The 27,784-nt window shown below is 46.3% G+C and overlaps 2 protein-coding genes across 3 annotated transcripts in view; one reads left to right on the plus strand and one right to left on the minus strand.

The window, feature by feature from the left end:
* Window positions 1–564: 564 nt before the first annotated feature.
* BAG5 (BAG cochaperone 5) lies at window positions 565–6,065 on the minus strand. 2 transcript variants are annotated; one of them, XM_081227177.1, is made up of 3 exons: window positions 5,791–6,065; window positions 4,657–4,789; window positions 565–4,314 (listed from the first exon to the last, which is right to left on the minus strand). In XM_081227177.1, the coding sequence occupies exon 3, from the start codon at window positions 4,284–4,286 to the stop codon at window positions 2,943–2,945; it is 1,344 nt and encodes a 447-aa protein (XP_081083303.1). In that variant the 5' UTR covers window positions 4,287–4,314; window positions 4,657–4,789; window positions 5,791–6,065; the 3' UTR covers window positions 565–2,942. The 2 variants fall into 2 exon arrangements, with proteins under 2 accessions (XP_081083303.1, XP_081083302.1); XM_081227176.1 differs by lacking the exon at window positions 4,657–4,789.
* Window positions 6,066–6,122: 57 nt separating this feature from the next.
* Window positions 6,123–27,784, plus strand: part of COA8 (cytochrome c oxidase assembly factor 8) — a 37,494-nt gene continuing 15,832 nt past the window's right edge. Inside the window, exon 1 of the mRNA XM_081227181.1 lies at window positions 6,123–6,281. Within this exon, the coding sequence (XP_081083307.1) occupies window positions 6,162–6,281 (120 nt within the window). The 5' untranslated portion in view covers window positions 6,123–6,161. The remainder of the gene's footprint in view (window positions 6,282–27,784) is intronic.

A 27,784-nucleotide genomic window follows, 5' to 3' on the forward strand; every position in this document is an offset into this window, starting at 1 on the left:
ACCTCAGACTCATGTCCTTTCTCCACTGCAAAGGGAAGCTAAGAGATTTTTTTATTTATTTCATCAATAATTAAGGGTATACTAGTATGTCTATCTCAAAATAATACTGAATTATTTAAGACATGGTATTACAGTAGTCACACAGTTCATGGGGCGGGGACGAGAACCAACACGCTGGAATGACACACCTGAATTATACGTCAAAATCAGTGTGGCAAATTGTTCTCCAATTATTCTTGAGAAAAACACTGCATGAGTTAAAAGCTAAAAAGCTTTGCTTAAAAAAACCTGTGTGAACAGGATAAGCTTAGACCCTCCAAAACCAGATTAAAAACTGGCCAAGTAAAACAAATGAGAAAAACTGGTTCAACTTTTCAAATATACTAAATTATGTCAAATATACCCAGGCAGTTTAGCAAAATAAAGCATTAAGTTGTACTTAGTAGACATAGTCATTCTATTTATTTTCTTAACTACTTCACGGTAGGCTGATTAACCTGTTTGGGTAAAGAATGACCTGAAGGCAATGCCGGCTGAATGGAAGGTAAACACGGTCCCAGCCAATTTTTCATGAACATGGATTATACAGTTTAATGCAGACCCAAGGCCAAACATTCTTAGGGGGAAGGTTTTACTTCCAGTACAGAGTCTCTTCATGTCAGATCATAAAAATACAATACAAAGTGATGAACCCAAAATACATGCAGCGGCCCCATTAACACGCACGCCTCCTCACGAAAGGCAGTAGCAGCTAAAGCCAGTATCGCTGGGGCTCCTTACGGGACCCGAATCACCCGGTAAAAGGAACTAGAGCAGACTGAAGACAGGGAGCGTCACTGCTCAGCACTCAAGGCTGATCTGATTATTTCAATGACCAAAACAATCCCCGTGAGAAATCCAACATGACCGTGGACCGGCTCACTACCCTATACTCACCCCCGATGCGCAAAGCTTAGCAGTTTTGGGCATCTCTGCGAGTTATGGAAAACACTGCTGGAAATGAATGCTAGAGGAAGACCTGCTTTCAAACAACAATGGATACTCTGAAAGGACAGGCTAACATTTAACTTTCAAATCTGAAATTAACGTGAAGCAGTGGGGCCTGGTGCAGGATGTGTGTACGTCTGAAGTGAGTTAGAGTACAGCCTTGATTGCCCAGTGATACAAGTATGCCAACAGTGCTCGAACTTAAAAACTCCTCAAGATTTCAAGAGCACCCTGAAATTATGATACAGAATAGCAATCCTGAAACGACTTCGGTCAGCATGAGCTACCAATAAGCTGCCCTGAAAGCCCGCTGGACGTGCAGGTGGAAGGCTCACGGCCCAAAGACCTCTGATTGCCCTTTGACCCCACTGTCCGATGAATCTAGAACATTTCTAGTAGGAAAGACATACCAAGGGCTTTTAATTATTGGGCAGTACTGAGACAAAGTGAAAATTTTTTAGGGCTACACGTTTATCATCTTTTAGGTATTTAGGGCTATTCCTTTATCCATTTTATTTTTAGCTGTTTCCAAAGTTATCAACTTAATATCTCTGAAAGAAAGTAACAAATTACTATAGCGCTCAAAAGATGTATTCTAATACGATTATTTTGAGAGCTGACTACAGAGTAGTCTGTTAGTTATAATACTGGGGCAGCAAGTTATCAAGGCACTTCAGAACTCTGGGAAATTCTTTTGTTCACATTAGCAGCCAACTGGTAAACTTGGATCCTCAAAAACTATGTACAGAAATATGTATACCCTTTAGCAGAAGAAAAAAATTGCCTGCACTGATAGACTTTACTGGCCCTTTCAGGCACTAGAGAAGCATCCATGTGCCAATAACACGAGCTAAGGAATGCAGCAGGTGCCCGGAGTGCAATGTCTGCAGGTGCAGGGAGCTGATGCTCGCTTCCCCTGAACAAGCTTCAAAGAGCGGGTCTTGCAGGGCTGCTGACAGTTTCTGCTCTCATACACTAAACCAGCATTGGGAATGTTTAACAAGTTTGTCCCTTATGCCGCCTTGAACGACAGAAGAAGCCCATTACATGCTACACGCAGACATTTTTGCTTCTTTTAGCATAACCTGATAATTGGTAATTTCCACTTTTCATTATCTTACTATGGGTGTGGGTGTTTCCTTTTTTTTTAAAAGTCCATTAACTTCATTTAAATGTTCCCATCCTTAGTAATTTCTAAGGGAAATTGCAAGTTGAAATTTTACAAACAAAAACAACCGGAAGGTCTCAGCTGGTGTTTTATCCCTTCTTCAATGCAGTCTCAAAGGTGTTTTCGCTATTCATTTTCATAATTTTATTATGTCATACACAAAAGTAAGACTCCCCCTCTAAATGCAGAGTACAGGAGAAAATACAGTGTATGTCAAACAAAAAATGTTTATGAAAAAACCCACCATCCAAAAAAAACAAAAAGACTCCCACCCTATTAAATTGGGTGGGACCAGTTGGGTTTTATAAATGAAAAAAATCCTTCTGCTTTATTTAGCATAATGAAACATATCATTGTACTGCGTTTGTGCTTGGACCTTACTTCTATTTAACCAAAAATTTCCCCCTTCCTCATAATTGTCCTGGTATTTATTATGTAAGGTTATGTCTATTCTAGATTCTGAAATATCCGCATTTTAACGCTTGAACAACCTGTTAAAACTGTTTTAAAAGCTGCCCCCGTTCCATTTACTGATTTAAAAAGAAACAACAAAAAACCACACCACAGCATAGGGATCCAAATGGAAAAGTTACTATGTCATAATATTTGTTTTTCAACATCAAAAGCAGCAGAGATACTGAATTTGCTTAAATCATAAATACTGAGATTGACATATGCATGTATAAATCACATTCAGGCTCAGCAAACTGAAAGCTCTCTATACATACACAGACAAATATATATAAAGTGCAAAATAAGAATGATCAACCGTGGGCTCTCTGGCGTTTTAGTACTCCCACTCATCGGATTTCAAGTCGAGATAGCTGAGAATATTCTGTGCAAGCTTCACCGCCTGCTTCCGGGCGGCCTTGCACGTCTCCTCTCCCTGGGGGTCCACGGCGTCCAGGGCGAGCAGCTGCGTGGTGAGCAGCTCTTCCAGGCGGACGTAGTTCTTATCATTTCGGCTGCCGTCAAACGAGAGAACTTCCCCCTGGATCTCTGACAGGTTTCCCAGGACATTCCAGACGGCTCTGTGTGAGGGGTGCTCCGCACAAACAAACAGCTTTCTTTTCTCAAGGGCTTCCTTCAAGTCGATGTAAGTGATGAGGGTCTGAACTTCAATCACCGCTCTTCTCCTGGCTTCCCGGATGCAGGGGTTTTTTTCAAGACTTACCTCATCCAACTGTCCAATCAAACCCTGCAGTTCTGTTTTGGAGCTCAGGTACAATTCTGAAGGATTCTGTGCTTGAAGAAGTTCGTTTTTTATTTCTCTCATTCTCTCGAGGACCTTTTCTATTTTTAAAATGGAATGATTCTGCCCCAGGTCAAACGCACGAGTGGTATCTGCTTCCTCTTCTAAATCCAAGTACTTCAATAACTGGTTGATATCTTCCACGACCTCCTTCCGGTAATTTCTGATTTCTGTGCGCCCGCACACGTCTAAAGCATCCAGATCAGCCATCAGCCCCGAGAGCACACAAGATAAGTGCCTGCAAGTCTCAGTACTGTTCACTCCCATAAGAAGGGCAATCAGAGTGCCTCTGGTCTTGTTCACTTCACACATCACAGAGTTAATTTTGGCAACTGAGGGATGCGTGTCCTCAGAAAGTGGCAGGGAAGGCTGCTTTTTCACACAGTCCTCGATAATCTCCTGCACTGCACAGATTTTGGTTAAAGTGTGATACCGGGCTTTCCGCAAGGAGATCTTGCCTCCAGTCTTAACGTGTGTCAGCCTCAAAATGACATCCTGGATGCCTTCTTCAAACTCATCAGTTACACAGTTGCCTCCACTATAAAATGGCACAATCTTCTCTTTCACTAGGGACTGGGCTTCTTTAAAAATGTTCTCTATTTCGATCCTGTGTGGGTGGTTTGCATTCTGCTCCAACTCTTTGAGAAGACGTTCTGTCTCTTGTGCTGCCCTCTTTCTAGCTTGCTGAATATCTCCTTTTCCTTCAGTATCTACCGAGTCTATTTCAAAAAGTTGTTTTGTTAGAATCCTCTCCAGTTTCTTGTAATTCTTGTCGTCTGACAGACCGCTGAAACCAATGACTTGCTGTTCTATGCTTTTTACCTCCTTTTGGATCTCCTGAAGCCTACTAATAGAAGGATGTTGGTTTCCCATCTCCATACTTTTGTTGTGTTCAGTTTCACAAGCACTAAAAGATGACAAACATGATAACTTATTACACCACAAAGCCTGCAGAATGGTGATCATCTATTAATTCATTCTACAAAGATATGCTTAAGAAATACGGCTTGTTATTGCGATCCCAAGGACAGTCACACTCAAGTACAGAAATTAGAGTGACTAATCAACTCCCTCTCCCGAAAATAACCTAAACATGACAGTGATTGAGACCGGGGTTACTGCAGTGGGGAATATGCGCCGGAGCTCCGGACCTGGCAAATTCAGTTTCCTCAGTCATCAAAGAAAACGGCATATGCCTTCATAAGTATGCCATGAGGTTGAACCATCAGCTTGGAAAAAGCACAAGTACCTTAGGTCTTAGCACTGGAAGCTGGGTTTTGGCAAGGGCAGGGCACCTCTGCGGAATGTAAAACAGCAGCTCTTCTAACCTTCCAGACGTCATGGGTACACTGAAGCAACCCCACCAGGCCAAAGTGCTATGCCTAGTTTCAGGAAAAGGAACTAAACAAAGGGAGCTGGGCCACGGAGACAAACACCAGGGGTTCGCAGACACGCCCCAAAGTCCCAGCTCTACTACTTCTCCACCCTTTAAGCACTTGTGTAAAGAGACCCTGTTTCTCGCCCCACCCTTTCCATACCTCACAAATGCTCCCTGCACAGGGATAAAATTCCACAGGGAGGGCGACTGGCGTTACGTTAAAGGCACCACCTTGGGCTTCGGAGGCCTAGTACCGCCTGGGCCCTATCATGCGCCTCTCCACCTCCAAAACACACCCCACGAGAATGAGACAACTATGACGATTTCATTCACCAGCCTCGCTTTAAGGGTCCAGAAGGGCTTAACGCATTTTTTTTTTTTTAACGCTCTTTCACGGGAGGGGGATGGATGCTCAACCGAAACTAATCCCCTGTGGGTGGCCGAGCCCAGAACACGCCTCTGGAAGCCCGGAAGAGCAGGCTGCCTCGACTGTTTCCTCCTCTCTCGCCCGGCCCTCCCAGCACTTTACCCAGCAGCGGTCTAAGCTGGTTTGGTCTTGGCTTCCCGTGGGTGAAGTGGCCAGATGGAAGATCGACCCTTTACGGGGTGCGGCACCGGAGCTGCGCCCCAAGCTGCATCTCTCTCCCCGTCCCGGCTAGGTCTGAACGGGGCAGCCAGTGAAGGGGCCGGCGGTGGCAACGGCAGCTACTGGCCGCAACGGCCGCTCCGGGCGTCTCGCCCGGGCCCCACGACGCGCCCGCCGGCCTGACATCACAGTGGCCCGTGGGGGGAGGGGACGGCCGCGCTCGGCCGGGCCATGGGAGCCGGCGAGAAGGGAGGGAACTCGGGCCCGGTCGGCTGCGGGGAGCCCGGCTCCGAAACCAGGCCCGGCCGCGTCTAACCCGGGGCGGGGGTGGCGCCCAGGGACAGGGGTCGTCCGCTGGCAGCCCGCGCCGAGGGGAGACCGCGCGCCCCCACCCCGCGGACGCCTCCGCCCTCGCTCACCTGCGCCGCCCGCGCCATCGCACGCTTCGCCGCCAACTCCCCGCAGTCCTGCCGTCGCCGGGCCCGGCAGCCCCGCCCCAGGGCCGAATACCCCCCGCACTGGGAAAAAGTCCTCCGGCGTCCGCGCTGCACCTCGACCCTTGCTGAGCCCGCCGCTAGCCGCCTAGCGCAATCCCCTGAATGCCCGCGCCCGAGGAGCTGCCACCGGGCGCGCTCGCCCCGTTCGGCCGCCCACGCAGCCTGTCACATGCAGGGCAAGCTCATGGTCGGCCGAGTCGTCCCCTCCCGCGGACTTTGCGACCGTGCCGTAAGGCAGCCCCTCGCACCGTCGCGACTCCGCTGTGCGTCGCGGTAGCCGCCGGACGGCAGCCATGGCGGCCTTGCGACCCCCGAGGAGGGTCCTCCTTCCTCTCTGCCGCCCCTTCTCCGGCGGCGGCTGCCAGCTCGTCCCCGAGCGCGGCGGTGAGCGCAGGGATGCCGCGCCGAGCCGGGTGAGCGTGGTTCCCGGAGAGGTTGGGCCGGGTGTGACCGCGAGGGGCGACAGACCCGAGCCGCGCCCCTCAGGGACACACGTGGGCGCTCACCTGCGTTGCCGCACTGGCGGCCTCGGCTGAGCTACCCGGGAGCAGGGTCCCCGAGCCGGCACGGGCCTGGCGCGGAGCAGCGTACGCGGCGTGGGGGGACGGGCGCGTGGAGAGTGGGGAGGCCCCGGCGCCCCCAAGTGTCCTGCGTCGCCCCACCCCGGGGCTGTTGACAGAACTTCTGTTAAATAGAGCAGAGTTACTGAGCCTGCGCGTCTGGAGCCTGTGCTCCGCAACAAGAGAGGCCGCGATAATGAGAGGCCCGCGCACCGCGATGAGGAGTGGACCCCACTTGCCGCAACTAGAGAAAGCCCTCGCACAGAAACGAAGACCCAGCACAGCCATAAATAAATAAAAAAAAAAAAAAAAAAAATAGAGCAGAGTCAGCTAGGAAGTTTACACGTACCTTATTTCTTGTCGGGGATAATTAGTCTTTACATTCAAAGAGCTGTTGATAAGCATAGCGTGTGTGTGTGTGTTCGCGCGCGCTTGGCCTCGTGCAAATTATTAGTGCTTTTCGTCAAGTGATGACAAACTATCGTCATATCTTGTAGGACTTCCAGTTGAACGCTTTTTCTGGTTTGGAAACTGTGTGTGCATATATGCATGTTACTGACCAAAGATGCACAAAGATGAGTATCTTTAGCAGCAAGGGGTGGCGAGCAGTTTTTATAAATTGCACTGCTTTGGGGAAGGATGTTTTGCTTGAGGGAGCCGTAGGCCTTCATTCCAACTGTCACATGAAAATTTGGACTAACGGTGTGGAATGGGCTGCAGATAGAATATTTAAACGAAGCCTAAAAATACTGGACCTCCCTGGCGGTCCAGTGCGTAAGACTCCGCGCTTCCACTGCAGAGGATGCGAGTTCTATCCCTGGTCGGGGAAGTTCCGCATGCCGCGCGGTGCAGCCACCCCCCCGCCCCCAAAAAAGCATACAAAAACTAACGTTTCATTTGCCAGCAGGCTAAGGAGCGAGGCTGGCAAGCATCCTTTAAACGATAATTAAAGAAGGATAAAAAGAGCCTATTAAGAATTCCAAAACGTGCCTGCCTTTAAATTTTCATTTATTTTGGTCTGTTGCTATTGGCATGCTTTTATAAATGCAGCTTTGAAGTTCTGTCTGGTTTACAGTTTAAACCGGGAGTTACCAGGGCAACTGGGCACCTAGACCCCAAGCCTCTGGCTCAGTTCCCTCATACAGTGGCCGCAACCCTGACTTCTGTGCCTAGAACATAGAAACCCACCAGCATCTCAGTCTTTGGGCAGAAAGATACTCAACAGGTATCTGAAAATGCTCTGGGAGGGCAAACAACATCAGCCAACAACTGCCCCCAGGGTGAGGACTTAGCCCAACTTCTTTTGTGAACAAGTGCTGGAAAAAAGAAAAGCACCCACACAGGGCTTTCTCTGTTGACATACGGCCTTCTGTTAAAGTAAGCCTTACTGTGGGTCTGATCCTCGAGATGAGACCTCTGCCTTTTGCAGTCCGAGTGACAAGGACCCGGGGCTGCGCAGCTGTTGGACTGCCTACACCTTTGAAGGCCATGATGCCGATGAGGCTGAAAGTGGGGCAGCTGACCCATGAGTCAGAGCAGACCTTCCCCGGTCTAGCCTTACGACTTGTGTTGTTGTTGTTGTTGTTTTTTATTTATTTATTTACTTATTTGTGGTACGCGGGACTCTCACTGTTGTGGCCTCTCCTGCTGCGGAGCACAGGCTCCGGACGCGCAGGCCCAGCGGCCATGGCTCACGGGCCCAGCCGCTCCACGGCATGTGGGATCTTCCCGGACCGGGGCACGAACCCGCGTCCCCTGCATCGGCAGGCAGGCAGACCCTCAACCACTGCTCCAGCAGGGAAGCCCTTGTTGTTGTTTTTTAGAATGTGTTCCCCATTACGCTAGGTTTTGGATGGGACGTTAAAGAACAGTTCTTTCCTCAGGGCAATTTGTGTTTCCTATGTATTTGGCCCCATCTTTGTGTGCTTCCTGAGCACACAGCCGGTTCTCCAGGTAATTAAATTCCTGCAGCAGACAGAGATTGTTGTCTTTCAGGCTGTGATTTTAAATATTTTTTAAGATCTTCTTAAAAGTCACAGGTCCTAAACCTTTTGTTTTCTTTATCTAAAGAGATATATTTTAATCCTGTATTTCTAGTTCACCCTATGTATTTTCTCATTCTTTGTTCTTCGCTTGCGTTAAGGAGACCTGCTTTTAGGACCTACACAATTTATTTCCCTCTCTAATCTCTGGCTACCAGTTTATTATTATTATTTATTTATTTATTTATTTATTTATTTATTTTTTGGCCATGCTGTGCAGCTTGCGGGATATTAGTTCCCTGACCAGGGATTAAACCTGGGCCCTCAGCAGTGAAAGCGTAGAGTCCTAACCACTGAGTGGCCAGGGAATTCCCTGGCTACTGTTTTTTTTTTTTTTTAAATAAATTTATTTATTTATTTCTGGCTGTGTTGGGTCTTCGTTGCTGTGCGTGGGCTTTCTCTAGTTGCGGCGTGCGGGCTTCTCATTGCGGTGGCTTCTCTTATTGTGGAGCATGGGCTCTAGGCGCACAGGTTTCAGTAATTGTGGCACACAGACTTAGTTGTTCTGCAGCATGTGGGATCTTCCCAGAGCAGGGCTTGAACCCGTGTCCCCTGCATTGGCAGGTGGGTTCTTTTTTTTTTTTGCGGTACGCGGGCCTCCCACTGCTGCGGCCTCTCCCGCTGTGGAGCACAGGCTCCGGACGCGCAGGCTCAGCGGCCGTGGCCCACGGGCCCAGCCACTCCGCGGCACGTGGGATCCTCCCGGACCGGGGCACGAACCCGTGCCCCCTGCATCGGCAGGCGGACTCTCAACCACTGCGCCCCCAGGGAAGCCGGCAGGTGGATTCTTAACCACTGTGTCACCAGGCAAGTCCCTGGCTACCGGTTTTTAATAGAAAACCATTAGAGAGCTTGGAGTTAAGCACCACTTTTCCTTCCAAACCCAGATTCAACTGAGCTGTCAAATCAGGAGTTCTCTAGCTGCTTTGTACCTGCTTATTCCTTACCTTTGTTGTTTACGTCATTGGTTTACACCTTTGCCTGCACATTTGGAAGGATCTGGAAGACTAAGAAATGCCGGGGCCCACCCCCAGAGACTTTGATGTGATTGGTCTGGGATGCAGCCTGGGCATCAGGATATTCACTTATTTTCTTAATTTGTCTAGTTGTTTTCCCCCCAGCTCTGTCGAGATAAAACATAAGGATTCTCTCTCTCTCTTTTTTTTAAAAATAAATTTATTTATTTATTTATTTATTTTTGGCTGCGTTGGGTCTTCATTGCTGCACGTGGGCTTTCTCTAGTTGCGGCGAGCGGGGGCTACTCTTGTTTGCAATGCGCGGACTTCTCATTATGGTGACTTCTCTTGTTACGGAGCACGGGCTCTAGGCGCGTGGGCTTCAGTAGTTGGGGCTCGTGGGCTCTAGAGCGCAGGCTCAGTAGTTGTGGCGCACGGACTTAGTTGCTCCGTGGCATGTGAGATCTTCCTGGACCAGGGCTCCAACCCGTGTCCCCTGCGTTGGCAGGCAGGTTCTTAACCACTGTGCCACCAGGGAAGCCCCAAACATCAGGATTCTTAAGGGCAAGTCCAATAAGTTCACAAGTCAGGGAACCACGGTTACATTATATGCATGAATATTTGCTTATAGTCCTGAATTCCGTCACGTTTATACTGATAGTAAACATTTATCAAGCACTTGCATGCACTCTTCTGAAAACTTTACATATTTTACCTTATTTAAGCTTCAAAATTCTGTCCAGTAGGTGCTTTTATCATCCCCATTTTATAGATGAGATTGAATAATTACTTTTCAATAATTACTTACTTTTACAGTAAGATTAAACAGTTTCAAGATCATAATGCTTGCACTTAAGGAATATACGTGTTATAGTTCCTTTATCCAAAGGATAATGAATTAAAATTTTTCTTCTAGTAATTTTTAGATGAACAAAACAGAGAAACAGGCCCTCAGCATGGAGAGGTAATATTTGCAAATAACAGATAATGGAGCTACTGGTGTCACATTTTGCTTACATTTTCATTAAGGAGAATGATCTCCAAAATCCCCAAGTTTAGATTTGGAATAAACCTCATAGGAAGAAGTTGAAACTCAGGATAAATGAGAAACTGGTGAGAGAGCTAGTCATTGAATTTTAAGGTTAACATGGATATTTCTAGTATTTCAAAGGCTTTCAATAAATAGTTGGAAAACAAAGCTGGGGTGGGAGGACTTAAAAACCATGCAATTTGGGCCTCCCTGGTGGCGCAGTGGTTGAGAGTCCGCCTGCCGATGCAGGGGATACGGGTTCGTGCCCCGGTCTGGGAGGATCCCATATGCCGCGGAGCGGCTGGGCCCGTGAGCCATGGCCTCTGGGCCTGCGCGTCCGGAGCCTGTGCTCCGCAACGGGAGAGGCCACAACAGTGAGAGGCCCGCATACCGCAAAAAGAAAAAAAAAAAAAAAAAAAAAAAAACCATGCAATTTAACTCTATTATCATAAAGGTGAGGAGATTGGGACCCAGAGATGTAAAGTGACTGGCCTGCTATCACAGAGCAGAGTCAGGATTGAAATCAGTGTTTTCCCACTCTCAGTCCAGTGTTGTGACGCTACCAAATGCTTTTTCTTCACCTACTGAAACAATTACATGATTTCCCCTTGTTCTGTTAATGTGGAGAATTACTTTGATTTATTGATTTTCTTTTTTTGTTACTTATGGGAAATTTAAAACATGTACAAAGATAGAAGAAGATAAAGAATTGCTGTGTATCCAGTACCCTGCTTCTACAGTTATCCACTCATGGCTGTTTATTTCATCCTTACCCCCATCCAGTCCCCCTTCCCAGATAATTTTATGCCAAATAGCAGACATATTTCATTTGTAAGTATTTCAGTATATATCTTTAAAAGATACAGACTTAAATATATATACATATATGTGTGTGTGTGTATATATATATATATATAAAACATAATACCATTGTCACACCTAAAATTTTATAATTCCTTAATCCCAGCAAATTTCCAACGTTCAAATTTCTTCAGTTGTCTTAGAAATGTCATAAATGTTTTCTTTTACAATTTGCTTGTATCAGCATGCAAATAAGGTCTACACATTGAGATTGATTAATATTCTTATAGTTTTCTTTCAATCTATAGGGTTTGCCTCTATCCCCTTCCTTCTTTTTTGGAATTTTTGAATTTTATTTATTTTTTTATACAGCAGGTTCTTATTATCTATTTTATACATATTAGTGTATATATGTCAATCCCAATCTCCCAATTCATCCCACCACCACCACCACCACCACCACCACCACCCCTCCACTTTCCCCCCTTGGTGTCCATACGTTTGTTCTCTACATCTGTGTCTCTATTTCTGCCCTGCAAACTGGTTATTCTTTACCATTTTTCTAGGTTCCCCATATATGTGTTAATATACGATATTTTTTTTTCACTTTCTGACTTACTTCACTCTGTATGACAGTCTCTAGATCCATCCACGTCTCTACAAATGACCCAATTTTGTTCCTTTTTATGGCTGAGTAATACTCCATTGAATTTATGTACCACATCTTCTTTATCCATTCATCTGTCGATTGGCATTTAGGTTGCTTCCATGTCCTGGCTGTTGTAAATAGTGCTGCAGTGAACATTGGGGTCCATGCGTCTTTTTGAATTATGGTTTTCTCTGGGTATATGCCCAGTAGTGGGATTGCTGGGTCATATGGTAGCTCTATTTTTAGTTTTTAAAGGAACCTCCATACTGTTCTCCATAGTGGCTGTATCAGTTTACATTCCTACCAACAGTGCAAGAGGGTTCCCTTTTCTCCACACCCTCTCCAGCATTTGTTCTTTGTAGATTTTCTGATGATGCCCATTCTAACTGGTGTGAGGTGATACCTCATTGTAGTTTTGATTTGCACTTCTCTAATAATTAGTGACGATGAGCAACTTTTCATGTGCTTCTTGGCCATCTGTATGTCTTCTTTGGAGAAATGTCTATTTAGGTCTTCTGCCCATTTTTGGATTGGGTTGTTTGTTTCTTTAATATTGAGCTGCGGGGCTTCCCTGGTGGCGCAGTGGTTGAGAGTCCGCCTGCCGATGCAGGGGACACGGGTTCATGCCCTGGTCCGGGAAGATCCCACATGCCACGGAGCGGCTGGGCCCGTGAGCCATGGCTGCTAAGCCTGCGCGTCCGGAGCCTGTGCTCTGCAACGGGAGAGGCCACAACAGTGAGAGGCCTGCATACGGCAAAAAAAAAAAAAAAAAAAAAAAAAAATTGAGCTGCATGAGCTGTTTATATATTTTGGAGATTAATCCTTTGTCCATTGATTCATTTGCAAATATTTTCTCCCATTCTGAGGGTTGTCTTTTCGACTTGTTTGTAGTTTTCTTTGCTTTGCAAAAGCTTTTAAGTTTCATTAGGTCCCATTTGTTTATTTTTGTTTTTATTTCCATTACTCTAGGAGGTGGATCAAATAAGATCTTGCTGTGATTTGTGTCAAAGAGTGGCCTTCCTATGTTTTCCTCTAAGAGTTTTATAGTGTCTGGTCTTACATTTAGGTCTCTAATCCATTTTAAGTTTACTTTTGTGTATGGTGTTAGGGAGTGTTCTAATTTCATTCTTCTACCTGTAGCTGTCCAGTTTTCCCAGCACCACTTATTGAAGAGACTGTCTTTTCCCCATTGTATATCCTTGCCTCCTTTTTCATAGATTAGTTGACTATAGGTGCATGGGTTTATCTCTGGGCTTTCTATCCTGTTCCATTGATCTATATTTCTGTTTTTGTGCCAGTACCATATTGTCTTGATTACTGTAGCTTTGTAGTATAGTCTGAAGTCAGGGAGTCTGATTCCTCCAGCTCCGTTTTTTTCCCTCAAGACTGCTTTGGCTATTTGGGGTCTTTTGTGTCTCCCTACAAATTTTAAGATTTTTTTGTTCTAGTTCTGTAAAAAATGCCACTGGTAATTTGATAGGGATTGCATTGAAAATGTAGATTGCTTTGGGTAGTATAGTCATTTTCACAATATTGATTCTTCCAATCCAAGAACATCGTATATCTCTCCATCTCTTTGTGTCATCTTTGATTTCTTTCATCATTGTCTTATAGTTTTCTGAGTACAGGTCTTTTACCTCCTTAGATGGGTTTATTCCTAGGTATTTTATTCTTTTTGTTTCAGTGGTGAATGGGATTATTTCCTTAATTTCTCTTTCTGATCTTTCATTGTTAGTGTATAGGAATGCAAGAGATTTCTGTGCATTAATTTTGTATCCTGCAACTTTACCAAATTCATTGATTAGCTCTAGTAGTTTTCTGGTGTCATCTTTAGGATTCTCTATGTATAGTATCATGTCATCTGCAGACAGTGACAGTTGTACTTCTTCTTTTCCAATTTGTATTCCTTTTATTTCTTTTTCTTCTCTGATTGCTGTGGCTAGGACTTCCAAAACTATGTTGAATAAGAGTGGCAAGAGTGGACATCCTTGTCTTGTTCCTCATCTTAGAGGAAATGCTTTCAGTTTTTCACCCTTGAGAATGATGTTTGCTGTGGGTTTGTCGTATATGGCCTTTATTATGTTGAGGTAAGTTACCTCTTTGCTCACTTTCTGGAGAGTTTTTATCATAAATGGGTGTTGAATTTTGTCAAAAGCTTTCTCTGCATCTATTGAGACGATCATATGGTTTTTATTCTTCAATTTGTTAGTATGGTGTATCACATTTATTGATTTGCATATATTGAAGAATCCTTGCATCCCTCGGATAAATCCCACTTGACCATGGTGTATGATCCTTTTAATGTGTTGTTGTTTGCTAGTATTTTGTTGAGGATTTTTGCATCTATATTCATCAGTGATATTGGTCTGTAATTTTCTTTTTTTGTAGTATCTTTGTCTGGTTTTGGTATCAGGGTGATGGTGGCCTCACAGAATGAATTTGGGAGTGTTCCTTCCTCTGCAATTTTTTGGAAGAGTTTGAGAAGGATGGGTGTTAGCTCTTCTCTAGATGTTGATAGAATTCACCTGTGAAGCCATCTGGTCCTGGATTTTTGTTTGTTGGAAGATTTTAAATCACAGTTTCAATTTCATTACTTGTGATTGTTCTGTTTATATTTTCTAATTCTTCCTGGTTTAGTCTTGGAAGATTATATCTTTCTAAGAATTTGTCCATTTCTTCCAGGTTGTCCATTTTATTGGCATAGAGTTGCTTGTAGTAGTCTCTTATGATGCTTTGTATTTCTGCGGTGTCCGTTGTAACTTCTTTTTTTGTTTGTTTTTTTTTTGGCTATGTTGGGTCTTTGTTGCTGCGCGTGGACTTTCTCTAGTTGTGGTGAGCGGGGGCTACTCTTCATTGTGATGCGCGGGCTTCTCATTGTGGTGGCTCCTCTTGTTGTGGAGCACAGGCTCTAGGTGTGCAGGCTTCAGTAGTTGTGGCATGTGGCCTCAGCAGTTGTGACTCACAGGCTCAGTAGTTGTGGCTCATGGGCTGTAGAGCGCAGGCTCAGTAGTTGTGGTACATGAGCTTAGTTGCTCCGCAGCATGTGGGATCTTCCCGGACCAGGGCTCGAACCCATGTCCCCTGCACTGACAGGCAGATTCTTAACCACTGTGCCACCAGGGAAGCCCTAACGTCTCCTTTTTCATTTCTAATTTTATTGACTTGAGTCCTCTCCCTCTTTTTCTTGATGAGTCTGGCTAAAGATTTATCAATTTTTTTTATCTTCTCAAAGAACCAGCTTTTAGTTTTATTGATCTTTGCTATTGTGTTCTTTGTTTCTATTTCATTTATTTCTGCTCTGATCTTTGTGATTTCTTTCCTTTTACTAACTTTGGGTTTTGTTTGTTCTACTTTCTCTAGTTCCTTTAGGTGTAAGATTAGATTGTTTATTTGAGATTTTTCTTGTTTTTTGACATAGGCTTGTATTGTTATAAACTTCCCTGTTAAAACTGCTTTTGCTGCATCCCATAGGTTTTAGAAAGCTTTTTTTTTTTTTTTTTTTTTTTTTTTTGCGGTATGCGGGCCTCTCATTGTTGTGGCCTCTCCCGTTGCGGAGCACAGGCTCTGGAGGCGCAGGCTCAGCGGCCATGGCTCATGGGCTGAGCTGCTTCGCGGCATGTGGGATCTTCCTGGACCAGGGCACGAACCCGTGTCCCCTGCGTCAGCAGGCGGACTCTCAACCACTGCGCCACCAGGCAAGCCCTTCCCATAGGTTAACTTTTTTTCCCAAATGTATTTATTTATTTATTTATGGCTGTGTTGGGTCTTCGTTTCTGTGCATGGGCTTTCTCTAGTTGTGGCAAGCAGGGATCACTCTTCATCGCGGTGCGCAGGCCTCTCACTATCGCGGCCTCTGTTGCTGTGGAGCACAGGCTCCAGACGCGCAGGCTCAGTAATTGTGGCTCACGGGCCCAGGTGCCCCGCGGCATGCGGGATCTTCCCAGACCAGGGCTCGAACCCATGTCCCCTAGCATTGGCAGGCAGATTCTCAACCACTGCGCCACCAGGGAAGCCCTCCCGTAGGTTTTGTCGTGTTTTCGTTGTAATTTGTCTGTAGGTAATTTTTTATTTTCTCTTTGATCTCTTCAATGATCTCTTGGTTATTTAGTAACGTATTGTTTAGCCTCCATGTGTTTGTGTTTTTGACGTTTTTTCCCCTGTAATTGATTTCTAATCTCATAGTGTTGTGGTCGGAAAAGGTGCTTGATATGATTTCCATTTTCTTAAATTTACTGAGGCTTGATTTGTGACCCAAGATGTGATCTATCCTGGAGAATGTTCTGTGTGCACTTGAGAAGAAAGTGTAATCTGCTGTTTTTGGATGGAATGTCCTATAAATATCAGTTAAATCTTTCTGGTCTATTGTGTCATTTAAAGCTTGTGTTTCTTATTAATTTTCTGTCTGGATGATCTGTCCATTGGTGTACGTGAGGTGTTAAAGTCCCCCACTATTATTTTGTTACTGTCAATTTCCTCTTTTGTAGCTGTTAGCAGTTGCCTTATGCATTGAGGTGCTCCTATGTTGGCTGCATATATCTTTATAATTGTTGTATCTTCTTCTTGGATTGATCCCGTGATCATTATGTAGTGTCCTTCCTTGTCTCTTGTAACATTCTTTAGTTTAAAGTCTATTTTATCTGATATGAGTATAGCTACTCCAGCTTTCTTTTGATTTCCATTTGCATGGAATATCTTTTTCCATCCCCTCACTTTCAGTCTGTACGTGTCCCTAGGTGTGAAGTGGGTCTCTTGTAGACAGCATATAGGTGGGTCTTGTTTTTGTATCCATTCAGCAAGCCTGTGTCTTTTGGTTGGAGCATTTAATCCATTCACGTTTAAGGTAATTATCGATATGTATGTTCCTATTATCATTTTCTTAATTGTTATGGGTTTGTTTTTGTAGGTCCTTTTCTTCTCTTGTGTTTCCCACTTAGAGAAGTTCCTTTAGCATTTGTTGTAGAGCTGGGTTGGTGGTGCTGAATTCTCTTAGCTTTTGCTTGTCTGTAAAGCTTTTGATTTCTCCATCAAATCTGCATGAGATCCTTGCCGGGTAGAGTAATCTTGGTTGTAGGTTCTTCCCTTTCATCACTTTAAATATATCATGCCACTCTCTTCTGACTTGTAGAGTTTCTCCTGAGAAATCAGCTGTTAACCTTATAGAAGTTCCCTTGTATGTTATTTGTCCTTTTTCCCTTGTTGCTTTCAATAATTTTTCTTTGTCTTTAATTTTTGCCAGTTTGATTGCTGTGTGTCTCAGCGTGTCTCTCCTTGGGTTTATCCTGCCTGGGACTCTCTGCGCTTCCTGGACTTGGCTGGCTATTTCCTTTCCGATGTTAGGGAAGTTTTCGACTATAATCTCTTCAAATATTTTCTCTGGTCCTTTCTCTGTTCTCCTTCTGGGACCCCTATAATGCTAATGTTGTTGCGTTTAATGTGGTCCCAGAGGTCTCCTAAGCTGTCTTCCTGTCTTTTCATTCTTTTTTCTTTCTTCTGTTCTGCAGCAGTGAATTCCACCATTCTACCTTCCAGGTCTCTTACGTGTTCTTCTGCCTCAGTTATTCTGCTATTGATCCCTTCTAGTGTAGTTTTCATTTCAGTTATTGTATTGTTCATCTCTGTTTGTTTTTTAATTCTTCTATATCTTTGTTCAACATTTCTTGCATCTTCTTGATCTTTGCCTCCATTCTTTTTCTGAGGTCCTGGATCATATTCACTATCATTATTCTGAATTGTGTTTGGAAGGTTGCCTATCTCCACTTCATTTAGTTGTTTTTTCTGGGGTTTTATCTTGTTCCCTCATCTGGTACAAAGTCCTCTGCCTTTTCATTTTGTCTGTCTTTCTGTGAATGTGGTTTTCCTTCCACAGGCTGCAGGATTGTAGTTTTTCTTGCTTCTGCTGTCTGCCCTCTGGTGGTTGAGGCTATCTAAGAGGCTTGTGCAAGTTTCCTCGTGGGAGGGACTGGTGGTGGGTAGAGCTGGGTGTTGCTCTGGTGGGCCGAGCTCAGTAAAACTTTAAACCGCTTGTTTGCTGATGGGTGGGGCTGGGTTCCCTCCCTGTTGGTTGTTTGGCCTGAGGCGACCCAGCACTGGAGCCTACCTGGGCTCTTTCGTGGAGCTAATGGCGGACTCTGGGAGGGCTCACGCCAAGGAATACTTCCCAGAACTTCTGCCGCCAGTGTCCTTGTCCCCACAGTGAGCCACAGCCACCAGCCCCCCCACCTCTGCAGGAGACCCTCCAACACTAGCAGGTAGGTCTGGTTCAGTCTCCTATGGGGTCACTGCTCCTTCCCCTGGGTCCCAATGCACACACTACTTTGTGTGTGCCCTCCAAGAGTGGAGTCTCTGTTTCCCCCAGTCCTGTCTAAGTCCTGCAGTCAAATCCCACTAGCCTTCAAAGTCTGATTCTCTAGGAATTCCCCCTCCTGTTGCCGGACCCCCAGGTTGGGAAGCCTGACGTGGGGCTCAGAACCTTCACTCCAGTGGGTGGACTTCTGTGGTATAAGTGTTCTCCAGTTTGTGAGTCACCCACCCAGCGGTTATGGGATTTGATTTTATTGTGATTGCGCCCCTCCTACCGTCTCATTGCAGCTTCTCCTTTGTCTTTGGATGTGGGGTATCTTTTTTGGTGAGTTCCAGTGTCTTCCTGTCGATGATTGTTCAGCAGTTAGTTGTGATTCCGGTCCCCTTCCTTTTTTTAAAGCAGTTTATCTGGGGCTGCTGAGGGGAGTGTGTCCTTTGGAGTTACTCATAGTCTGGGTTTTGCTGATTGCATTCCCATGGTGTAATTTAACATGGTCCTCTGACCTGTGTGTTTCCTGTAAACAGACAGCTGCACTCCAGAGCCTTGACTTCATGTGGATTTGACTTTTTTATTTTTGAGAAGACTACTTCATTGGCTATTGATTTTCTGATGTTAAACCAACCTTGCACTCCCCGTATAAACCCAGCTTGGTCCTGATGTAATGGCCCTTTTGTGTACTGCTGAATTTAGTGTGCTGATTTGTCTAGCATCCGTCTAGAATGACAGGCTGGGGGCTCCAACCCTCCAGAAGGGAAAGGCTTTCAGTTCCCATCCCAGGAGGGTTAGGACTCTAGACCAGGAAACACGCCGAGAACACTGAATCTGGCCAACATCTGTTCCTTTCATTGTTGCCCGTTGGTTTCCCCAGTGGCTGGCAGTGAAACTTTAACTCAGAGAGGAGCTTTGTGTTGGGTAAAGGCACTTCCGGGAAGGAAGGCACTGGAGAAAAAGGTCTCCCGCTCCAAATCCCGGCTTCTGGAAGGACAGACCCCAGGGTGGGAGTCTGCTGGCAGAGCTCTGGAGCCTGCTGCAAGGCAGGAGGGATGGAGAGCCAGGCTGGGCCTGCAGAGCTGAACAGGGAGAGGCCTGGTGTGGGGCTGCCCAGCCTGGCAGTTTACAGTTACAGAGAAGAAACTGGAAGGTTCATCACCACCCCACCCCCCAGTAATGAACACTCAGTGTGACCAGTAAGAGCATGTGTGGTCCTCCGCGGAGCTGTTAAGTCCGGCACGCCTTCCCGCGCGCGCACGTCCCTGCCACTCCAGGCCTCAGGAAGCTGTGCGCTGTATGCTTTTGCTGTAAGAACCATAAATTATGGTAATTATTCAGACCTCAAAGGGATTCTTTCTTTTCCTCCCCCAAGCCCCTTCCTCTCCCTTTTAAATAGCAGGTCTTGGGTGAACAAAGACAGAATATATGTTTATGGGGAGAGTAGAAGGACTACTTCTGCCATAATTGAAGATACAGTCTCTCAAATTACAGTGGAAAACTGTTGATGATTGAAGGAGTTGGTTCACAGAGTTCACATATAAACTGTAAAGTAGTTTATAAGCAATAACTAAAAGATGCGTATGGGAAAGTAACTGAGTACCCCAGCTCCTCTTTGAGCTTGCCTTGTTACGCATGGGCAGCTGGGGTGGCTTCTTTAGCATTTCCTGGTAGGGAACCTGTAAGAATAGATGGGGTACAGTTCTGGGAGATAGTAAAGCAGGTAAACAGGTGCAGTTAGGGTGGAACCTGCCCCTTTGTCTCCTTACTGCTGGCAGAGCTGACGTCTCCAAGGGGTGTTGTGCAGCCTCCCCAGCTTGGAGGAGGGGAAGGAACCCCATCTTGCAACAGAAGTTCACAGCAGGGGACCCAGGCTGCCTCCGTTTCTGTCTCCACTCACTGGATCCCTTTGTGTGAATCACCTTCAGTTTCTAAGAATATCTGAATACCACAGATGCAAAGGCTGTGTGGGAAAAGTCCAGAAATACTTGCAGAAAAGTAGGGTTTTTTTCTTAAAAGCTTTTTTAAAAGAAAAGGAAAATGTGGTAACCATATATTATTCTTAGAATGATGGATAAAACTTTAAAGATCTATGTGTTACGGTCCTGACTTTCTTTTTTTTTTTTTTTTTTTTTGGCAGTATGCGGGCCTCTCACTGTTGTGGCCTCTCCCGTTGCGGACCACAGGCTCCCGACGCGCAGGCTCAGCGGCCATGGCTCACGGGCCCATCCACTCCGCGTCATGTGGGACCCTCCCGGACCGGGGCACGAACCCGTGTCCCTTGCATTGGCAGGCGGACCCTCCACCACTGCGCCACCAGGGAAGCCCCTGCCTTTACTTTCTAAAAAGGATTTTTAAGTCAGTCTAGTATCAAGTTAGTATATTTCACCCCTGCTGATGAGGAGCATAGTTTCAGGTCTTAGGTAGCAGATCAGGATGCCTTTCTGCTAGTGGGGCCCTATCACTTTCACACACGAAGGATGAGTTCAGTCCCTTCTTGGGGACTTGCTGGCCCTTCATTTAGAACTTTCCACTCTGGCTGTGCCTCTTACGGCTCAACTTTGCTTTCCAGTGACAACAAGAGAGACACTCTTTTTTTTTTTTTTTTTTTTTTTGCGGTACGCGGGCCTCTCACTGTTGTGGCCTCTCCCGTTGCGGAGCACAGGCTCCGGACGCGCAGGCTCAGCGGCCATGGCTCACGGGCCCAGCCGCTCCACGGCATGTGGGATCTTCCCGGACCGGGGCATGAACCCGTGTCCCCTGCATCGGCAGGCGGACTCTCACCCACTGCGCCACCAGGGAAGCCCAAGAGAGACACTCTTTAGAAGAACTAGACAAAAGTAAAAATGGTCAAAGATAAAGATGTTTGAATCTGCAAGAAGAAATGAAATAGCCATGCTGAACTAGTCAGTAGGGTGTAGTAGTCCGGTGTGGAGTGTGAACTGGCCACGCAGAGGTGACACCTACGTCTAGGCTTCTCCCCGTCCCCTGCTGTCCCTCTCCAGCAGCCGGTCAGCCTGGCTTTCCACTTCCCCTGCAGCTCTGACGTGTCCACCTGCAACAGTGCCTCCCTGTTCTTCCACCACGTGTAAGTCGTTACTCCAGAACACGCAGCCACTCAGTGGGCTTCTGCTTCTCTGATTATACAGCCTTTGAGAGTTCACTGGAAAACCTAGAAACTCGTCAAGAACTAGCAGTTACATAAGGAACACGCTTGGCGGTGATGGCTTCTGGCTCCGTCAGAACTTCTCAGCATTCTGGTGCTAGTTATCAGTGATTGCCATATCGAGTTAAACTTTGCTAGGGACTTCCCTTGTGGTCCACTGGTTGAGAATCCACCTGCCAATTCAGGGGGCGCGGGTTCTGTCTGTGGTTGGGGAACTAAGATCCCGCATGCCACGGGGCAACTAAGCCCTCCTGCCACAGTTACTGAGCCCATGCGCTCTGGAGCCCGTGCGCTGCAACGTAAGATACATGCTGCAGCTAAGATCCGACACAGCCCAAAATAAATAAAATAAATATTTTAAAAAAAACTTTGCTAGATGTTTCTCCACCAAATCGTTCATGTAAATCAAGCTTTTTTGAAGATGAAGGGATTTCTCTACATAAGCATAGAGAAAGTGAACAGGAAAGATTTTTTTTGTGTGTGGTACGCGGGCCTCTCACTGTTGTGGCCTCTCCCATTGTGGAGCACAGGCTCCGGACACGCAGGCTCAGCGGCCATGGCTCACGGGCCCAGCCGCTCCGCGGCATGTGGGATCTTCCCGGACCGGGGCACGCACCCGTGTCCCCTGCATCGGCAGACGGACTCCCAACCACTGTGCCACCAGGGAAGCCTAGGAAAGATTTTTAACAACTGGGAAGAGCATTCCTCCAACTAGTGCTTGTTACGACCAGAGAGATGCAGTTTCTGCCCCCATGGGCTTGCAGTCTAGTGGGGGAAACGTGTTTCCTCACGTCGCCGGGGGCTCAGGATGCCCTGGAGATGCGCCATGGGGCCTGAAGCCAGTGAAGGGGACGAGATGAGAGAGGGATTCAGGGAGAACATAAGCAGAGTTCCCGAGGACGGTCAGAAATCAGCTGTCCTGTTATTAAAGGAAGTTCCGGTGGGTGGACAGGGAAGCCGAGATGGGGCAGGCCTGGCCTGCTAGACCACAGTGAGGATTTTAGACTTTATCCTGAGGGTAATGCGTAGTCAATGATGGTTTTTAAGGGAAGAAGTAGCACGGTTAGGTTGAATGATTTGGAGCGATCGCTCTGGCTGTAGTCTGGAGAATCGGTGGGCATGGGGTGGGCCTCTGGAGGCAGTTGGAGCTGCACGCACTAGCTGACTGCAGAACTGAAGTGGAGCCTCCAGCCTGCCGCCGAGGCCCGAGGCCCTGGGCAGCTGGCACAGGAGGTAGTTGGAGCCGCTGCAGCTGCAGCTGTTTGAACCCTTCAAGGGCCTGGTGGGGGGGTGCCAGAGTTAACTGCTGCTTGGGCCTGGAAATCTGTAAGCTTATTCCTTGGGCCACAGAGAAGAAGCCTTCTCAGAAGATAGTACTTGACTCCCTTTAACTTCCATCAGCTGTGGGCTCTTGCATCTTCTGCAGCTGTGAGAAAAATTCATCTTAATAAAAATGTTTGCCTCAGTTATGAAATAAGCTAGCATGAAGCACGAGAAGGTTTTAGTTCTAACAGCTTCATTCTCCAGAAGTCTGAAGATAATAAAAGAAAAAGTAAAATAAAATATTGGAAGCAGCAGAGCCTGCTAATATTCATTGCTCAGAAATGAGGCTAATTAGACAGAATTCTTATGGCAAAAACTGCACACAGAATTTTAGAAAATATTTTAAAAATTTATTTTCCTTACTAGTTTCTTAATACACACACACTTATATTTGCTTGTTTATAGATGACATTAACTACAGGAAACAAACTTTTTTTATTAATGTTGATAATTTTGGACGTTCTATTAAGTTTCTTCTATATCCTCATAAATATCTTCAGGAGAATTAAAAACATTTTTAGGCATTTAAACTAATGTTGTAAATTTTAGCTCTCTAAAGAGTACTGAAGGGACTTCCCTGGTGGTCCAGTGGCTAAGGCAACGCGATCCCAATGCAGGGGGCCCGGGTTCGATCCCTGGTCAGGGAACTAGATCTCTCATGCTGCAACTAAGAGCCAGCACAGCCAAATAAATATTTTTTAAAATAAAAATAAATAAATAGTACTAAAGGGTAACAGAATAAGCCACCCCGAAATAGCCCACTTTGGCATAAAGATTATTTTGAGCTAAAAGCACTTGAAAGACAGCAGGTGCAAGAGGGGCACTGAGACCTCCCCCTCTCCTTCCTTTAGGCAGGAGGCAAACCTCCCGCGTGAAAGCCGCCCTTCCTAAAGCAGGAGCGAAACGTGTTCCTGTCACCAGAGAGTGAGAGAAGTCTGTGCAGACGGATCTTGTAAAATAGCTCCTACCTTCCTTTAGTCCCCCCATGGATTTTAGTCCCTCTTCCACAGTGGCTACTTTTTTTTTTTTTTTTAATTTATTTATTTTTATTTTTGGCTGTGTTGGGTCTTCGTTTCTGTGCAAGGACTTTCTCTAGTTGTGGCAAGTGGGGGCCACTCTTCATCATGGTGCGCGGGCCTCTCACTGTCGTGGCCTCTCTTGTTGCGGAGCACAGGCTCCAGACGCGCAGGCTCAGTAGTTGTGGCTCACGGGCCCAGTTGCTCCGTGGCATGTGGGATCTTCCCAGACCAGGGCTCGAACCCGTGCCCCCTGCATTGGCAGGCAGATTCTCAACCACTGCGCCACCAGGGAAGCCCCACTTTTTTTTTTTTTTTTTTTTTTTTTGCGGTACGCAGGCCTCTCACTGTTGTGGCCTCTCCCGTTGCGGAGCACAGGCTCCGGACGCGCAGACTCAGTGGCCATGGCTCACGGGCCCAGCCACTCCGCGGCATGTGGGATCTTCCCGGACCTGGGGGCACGAACCCGTGTACCCTGCATCGTCAGGCGGACTCTCAACCACTGTGCCACCAGGGAAGCCCTCACAGTGGCTACTTTTTGTTCAGCCTGGTATATAGGCAGTTGGGCCTATCTGCTTTTTGGGGTCTTCATTTTCCTATGGGTGCTCCCATGTGTACATAAAAAAATCTATATGGTTTTCTTTTGTTAATCTGTTTTATGTTAGTTTGACTCTCAGGCCCGTTTAGAGACTCTCAGAGAGGAGAGGGAGAGTTTGCCTCCCTTACTAAAAGTTGGATTATAACTGTCTCTGCTCCTGAGGTTATTTGCGTCTATCTCTACCATACCTGGATGGCAGAAATAACATATATGGTATTTCTGCACATCTCTTCCCAGCTCCTTGTTCAGTAACATCACGTTGCTAGCTTGAAGTTGTCCGTGGTGGAAGTCATTGCACTATGGAAATTGGCAAATTCTCCAAATCAGGGCTTGACTTACTGTTTTGTTGATTGTCCAGACTTAGGAAAGTGAAGGATAAAATGTTAGTACACTTGACCCTTGAACAATGCGTGTTTGAACTTCGCGGATCCACTTATGCTCAGATTTTTTTCTGTAGTACTTATACACTCTCAGGTTGGTTCAGTCTGCAGATGTGGCACCTCTGGTATGGAGGGCCGACTGTAAAGTTGTGTGCAGATTTTTGACTGTATGGAGGGTTGGCACCCCTGACCCCTAAGTTGTTTGAGGGTCAACTGTAATGTGGATTAAATTAAGAAGTATATCTTGGGACTTTCTGGTGGTCAAGTGGTTAAGACTCCATGCTCCCAATGCAGGGGCCTGGGTTCGATCCCTGGTCAGGGAACTAGATCCCGTGTGCCACAACTAAGACCCGGCACAGCCAAATAAATAAATAAATACTAAAAAAAAAAAAAAAAAAGTAGTGTATCTTGTCGGTTGACGTCATATTGTGAATAAACCAAATTGAGAAAATATTCTTCCAGTATTTGAAAGCTGTTATCCATTTCATCAAAGAAATCATTTGTGGACTTCCCTGGTGGCGCAGTGGTTAAGAGTCCACCTGCCAATGCAGGGGACACGGGTTTGAGCCCTGGTCCGGCAAGATCCCACATGCCGCGGAGCAACTAAGCCTGTGTACCACAACTAGCGAGCCTGCGCTCTAGAGCCCGCCTGCCTAGAGCCCGTGCTCCGCAACAAGAGGAGCCACCGCAATGAGAAGCCCGCGCACCGCAACAAAGAGTAGCCCCCGCTCGCCACAATTAGAGAAAGCCAGTGTGCAGCAACAGAGACCCAACGCAGCCAAAGATAAATAAATAAATAAATAAATAAATAAATAAATAAATAAATTACCAAAAAATCATTTGTGTCCTTGACAAATAGGTGAGGTCAGTAGGTCTTGTTCACCCTACTTCTTTTTTTTCTTTTAATTAATTTATTTATTTTTGGCTGCGTTGGGTCTTCATTGCTGCACGCGGGCTTTCTCTAGTTGCGGCAAGCGGGGGCTACTCTTTGTTGTGGTGCGCGGGCTTCTCATTGCGGTGGCTTCTCTTGTTGAGGATCACGGGCTCTAGGCGCGCGGGCTTCAGTAGTTGCGGCATGCCGGCTCAGTAGTTGTGGCTCTTGGGCTCTAGAGCACAGGCTCAGTAGTTGTGGCAGACAGGCTTAGTTGCTCCGCGGCATGTGGGATCTTCCCTGACCAGGGCTCGAATCCATGTCCCCTGCATTGGCAGGTGGATTCTCAACCCCTTCGCCACCAGGGAAGCCCCCACCCTACTTCTTAATATCAAATCACCTTTGTGTCTTAAGGATTATACGCTTACTAATTAGTCACCTGCAACCAGGGTTTGGCTATTAATACCAAATTTAGCAAAAATCAGTGAAGGAACTGCAATGAGATGCCACTTCGTACCCGCTAGGATGGCTGTCATTTTAAAAAATGGACAATAGGGCTTCCCTGGTGGCGCAGTGGTAGAGAGTCCGCCTGCCAATGCAGGGGACACGGGTTTGTGCCCTGATCCGGGAAGATCCCACATGCCGTGAAGCGGCTGGACCCGTGAGCCATGGCTGCTGAGCCTGCGTGTCCAGAGCCTGTGCTCCGCAACGGGAGAGGCCACAACAGAGAGAGGCCCGCATAATGCAAAAAAAAAAAAAGGACAATAGCAGGTGTTGGTGAGGAATGTAAAATGGTGCAGCCACTTTGGAAAACAGTGTGGCAGTTCCTCAAAGTGTTAAACAGAGTCACCATATGACCCAGCAATTCTACTCCTATATATACATCCAAGAGAACTGAAAACATATGTCCGCACAAAAATCTGTACACAGATGTTCATAGCAGCATTATTTATAATAGCCAAAAAGTGGAAACAACCCGAATGTTCTCAGCTGATAAATGGATAAGCAAAATGTGTTTATATCCACACTATGGACTATCACTCAGCCATAAAAAGAAGTGAAGTATTGGCAACACATACTACAACTTGGATGAACCTGGAAAACATGTTCGGTGAAAGAAGCCAGTCACAAAAGAGCACGTTGTATGATTCCATTTATATGAAATATATAGAACAGGCAAATCAGTTTGAGTAGTGGTTGCCAGGGACTGGGGGAGGGGAAGAGTGGGGAGTGGCTGCTCTTGGGCACAGGGTTTCTTTCGGGGGTGATGAAAATGTTCCGGAATTAGTAATAATAGTTGCCCAGCTCTGTGAACATGCTAAAAACACTGAATTGTATACATTCAAAGGGTTAATTTTATAGTAATACTGTTTTTAAAAAAGTATTTATTTATTTGGCTGCGTAGGGTCTTAGTTGCGGCATGTGGGATCTAGTTCCCTGACCAGGGATCGAACCCAAGTCCCCTGCATTGGGAGCGTGGAGTCTTAGCCACTGCGCCACCAGGGAAGTCCCTGTGGTATGTGAGTTTTATATCACTAAAGTTGTTAAAAATTAATGAAAGCAGTTTGTGAGAATCAATCGGCTATGTAAAATGTATGAAGAAAGGTATCATATGTTTTATTATTATTTGTAAAGTGTGTGCTGCACATCCTTATATCAGTGAAGTTATAACCACGTACGTCCCCCAGCCATGTTAAACATTTATGGGCACACCACTGCCCAGGGGGCGGCTCCATCCACTGGTTCCTCCACGCTGTCCCCAGGCCTTCTCCCGTTCCTCTGTCCCTGCAGCCCCCATACCGCCACAGCCTCAGAGAATGGCTCTTCCTCTCCACGCCCTCAGAGTGGTCATGTCCCCCCAGAACAGGCCTGAAGGACCCTTCCTTGCATTCCCCTGGGACCTCCTCCAGCTGCTTAAGCTCCATTACTGATGTGTAAATTTGGGTGAATTTTAGGGCATATTCTCCTTGTCACCAAATCTTTAACTCATTACTACATAAGTTCTTTTTAGTGATTGGACATTTTCTATCAATCTTTTTTTTTTGGCCGCGTTGGGTCTTTGTTGCTGCACGCAGGCTTTTCTCTAGTTGCGGTGAGCGGGGGCTACTCTTGCGGCATGCTGGCTCAGTAGTTGTGGCTCACGGGCTCTAGAGCACAGGCTCAGTAGTTATGGCAGGCAGGCTTAGTTGCTCCGCGGCATGTGGGATCTTCCCAGACCAGGGGCGAACCTGTGTC

Source organism: Mesoplodon bidens (genome assembly GCF_964165515.1).
Source record: "Mesoplodon bidens genome assembly, chromosome: 3".
NCBI classification, from domain to species: Eukaryota; Metazoa; Chordata; class Mammalia; order Artiodactyla; family Ziphiidae; genus Mesoplodon; species Mesoplodon bidens.

What these genes read in the sequence shown, in the direction of transcription:
- BAG5 (XM_081227176.1), bottom strand. Translation starts at nt 4,286, where the DNA reads ATGGAGATGGGAAACCAACATCCTTCTATTAGTAGGCTTCAGGAGATC.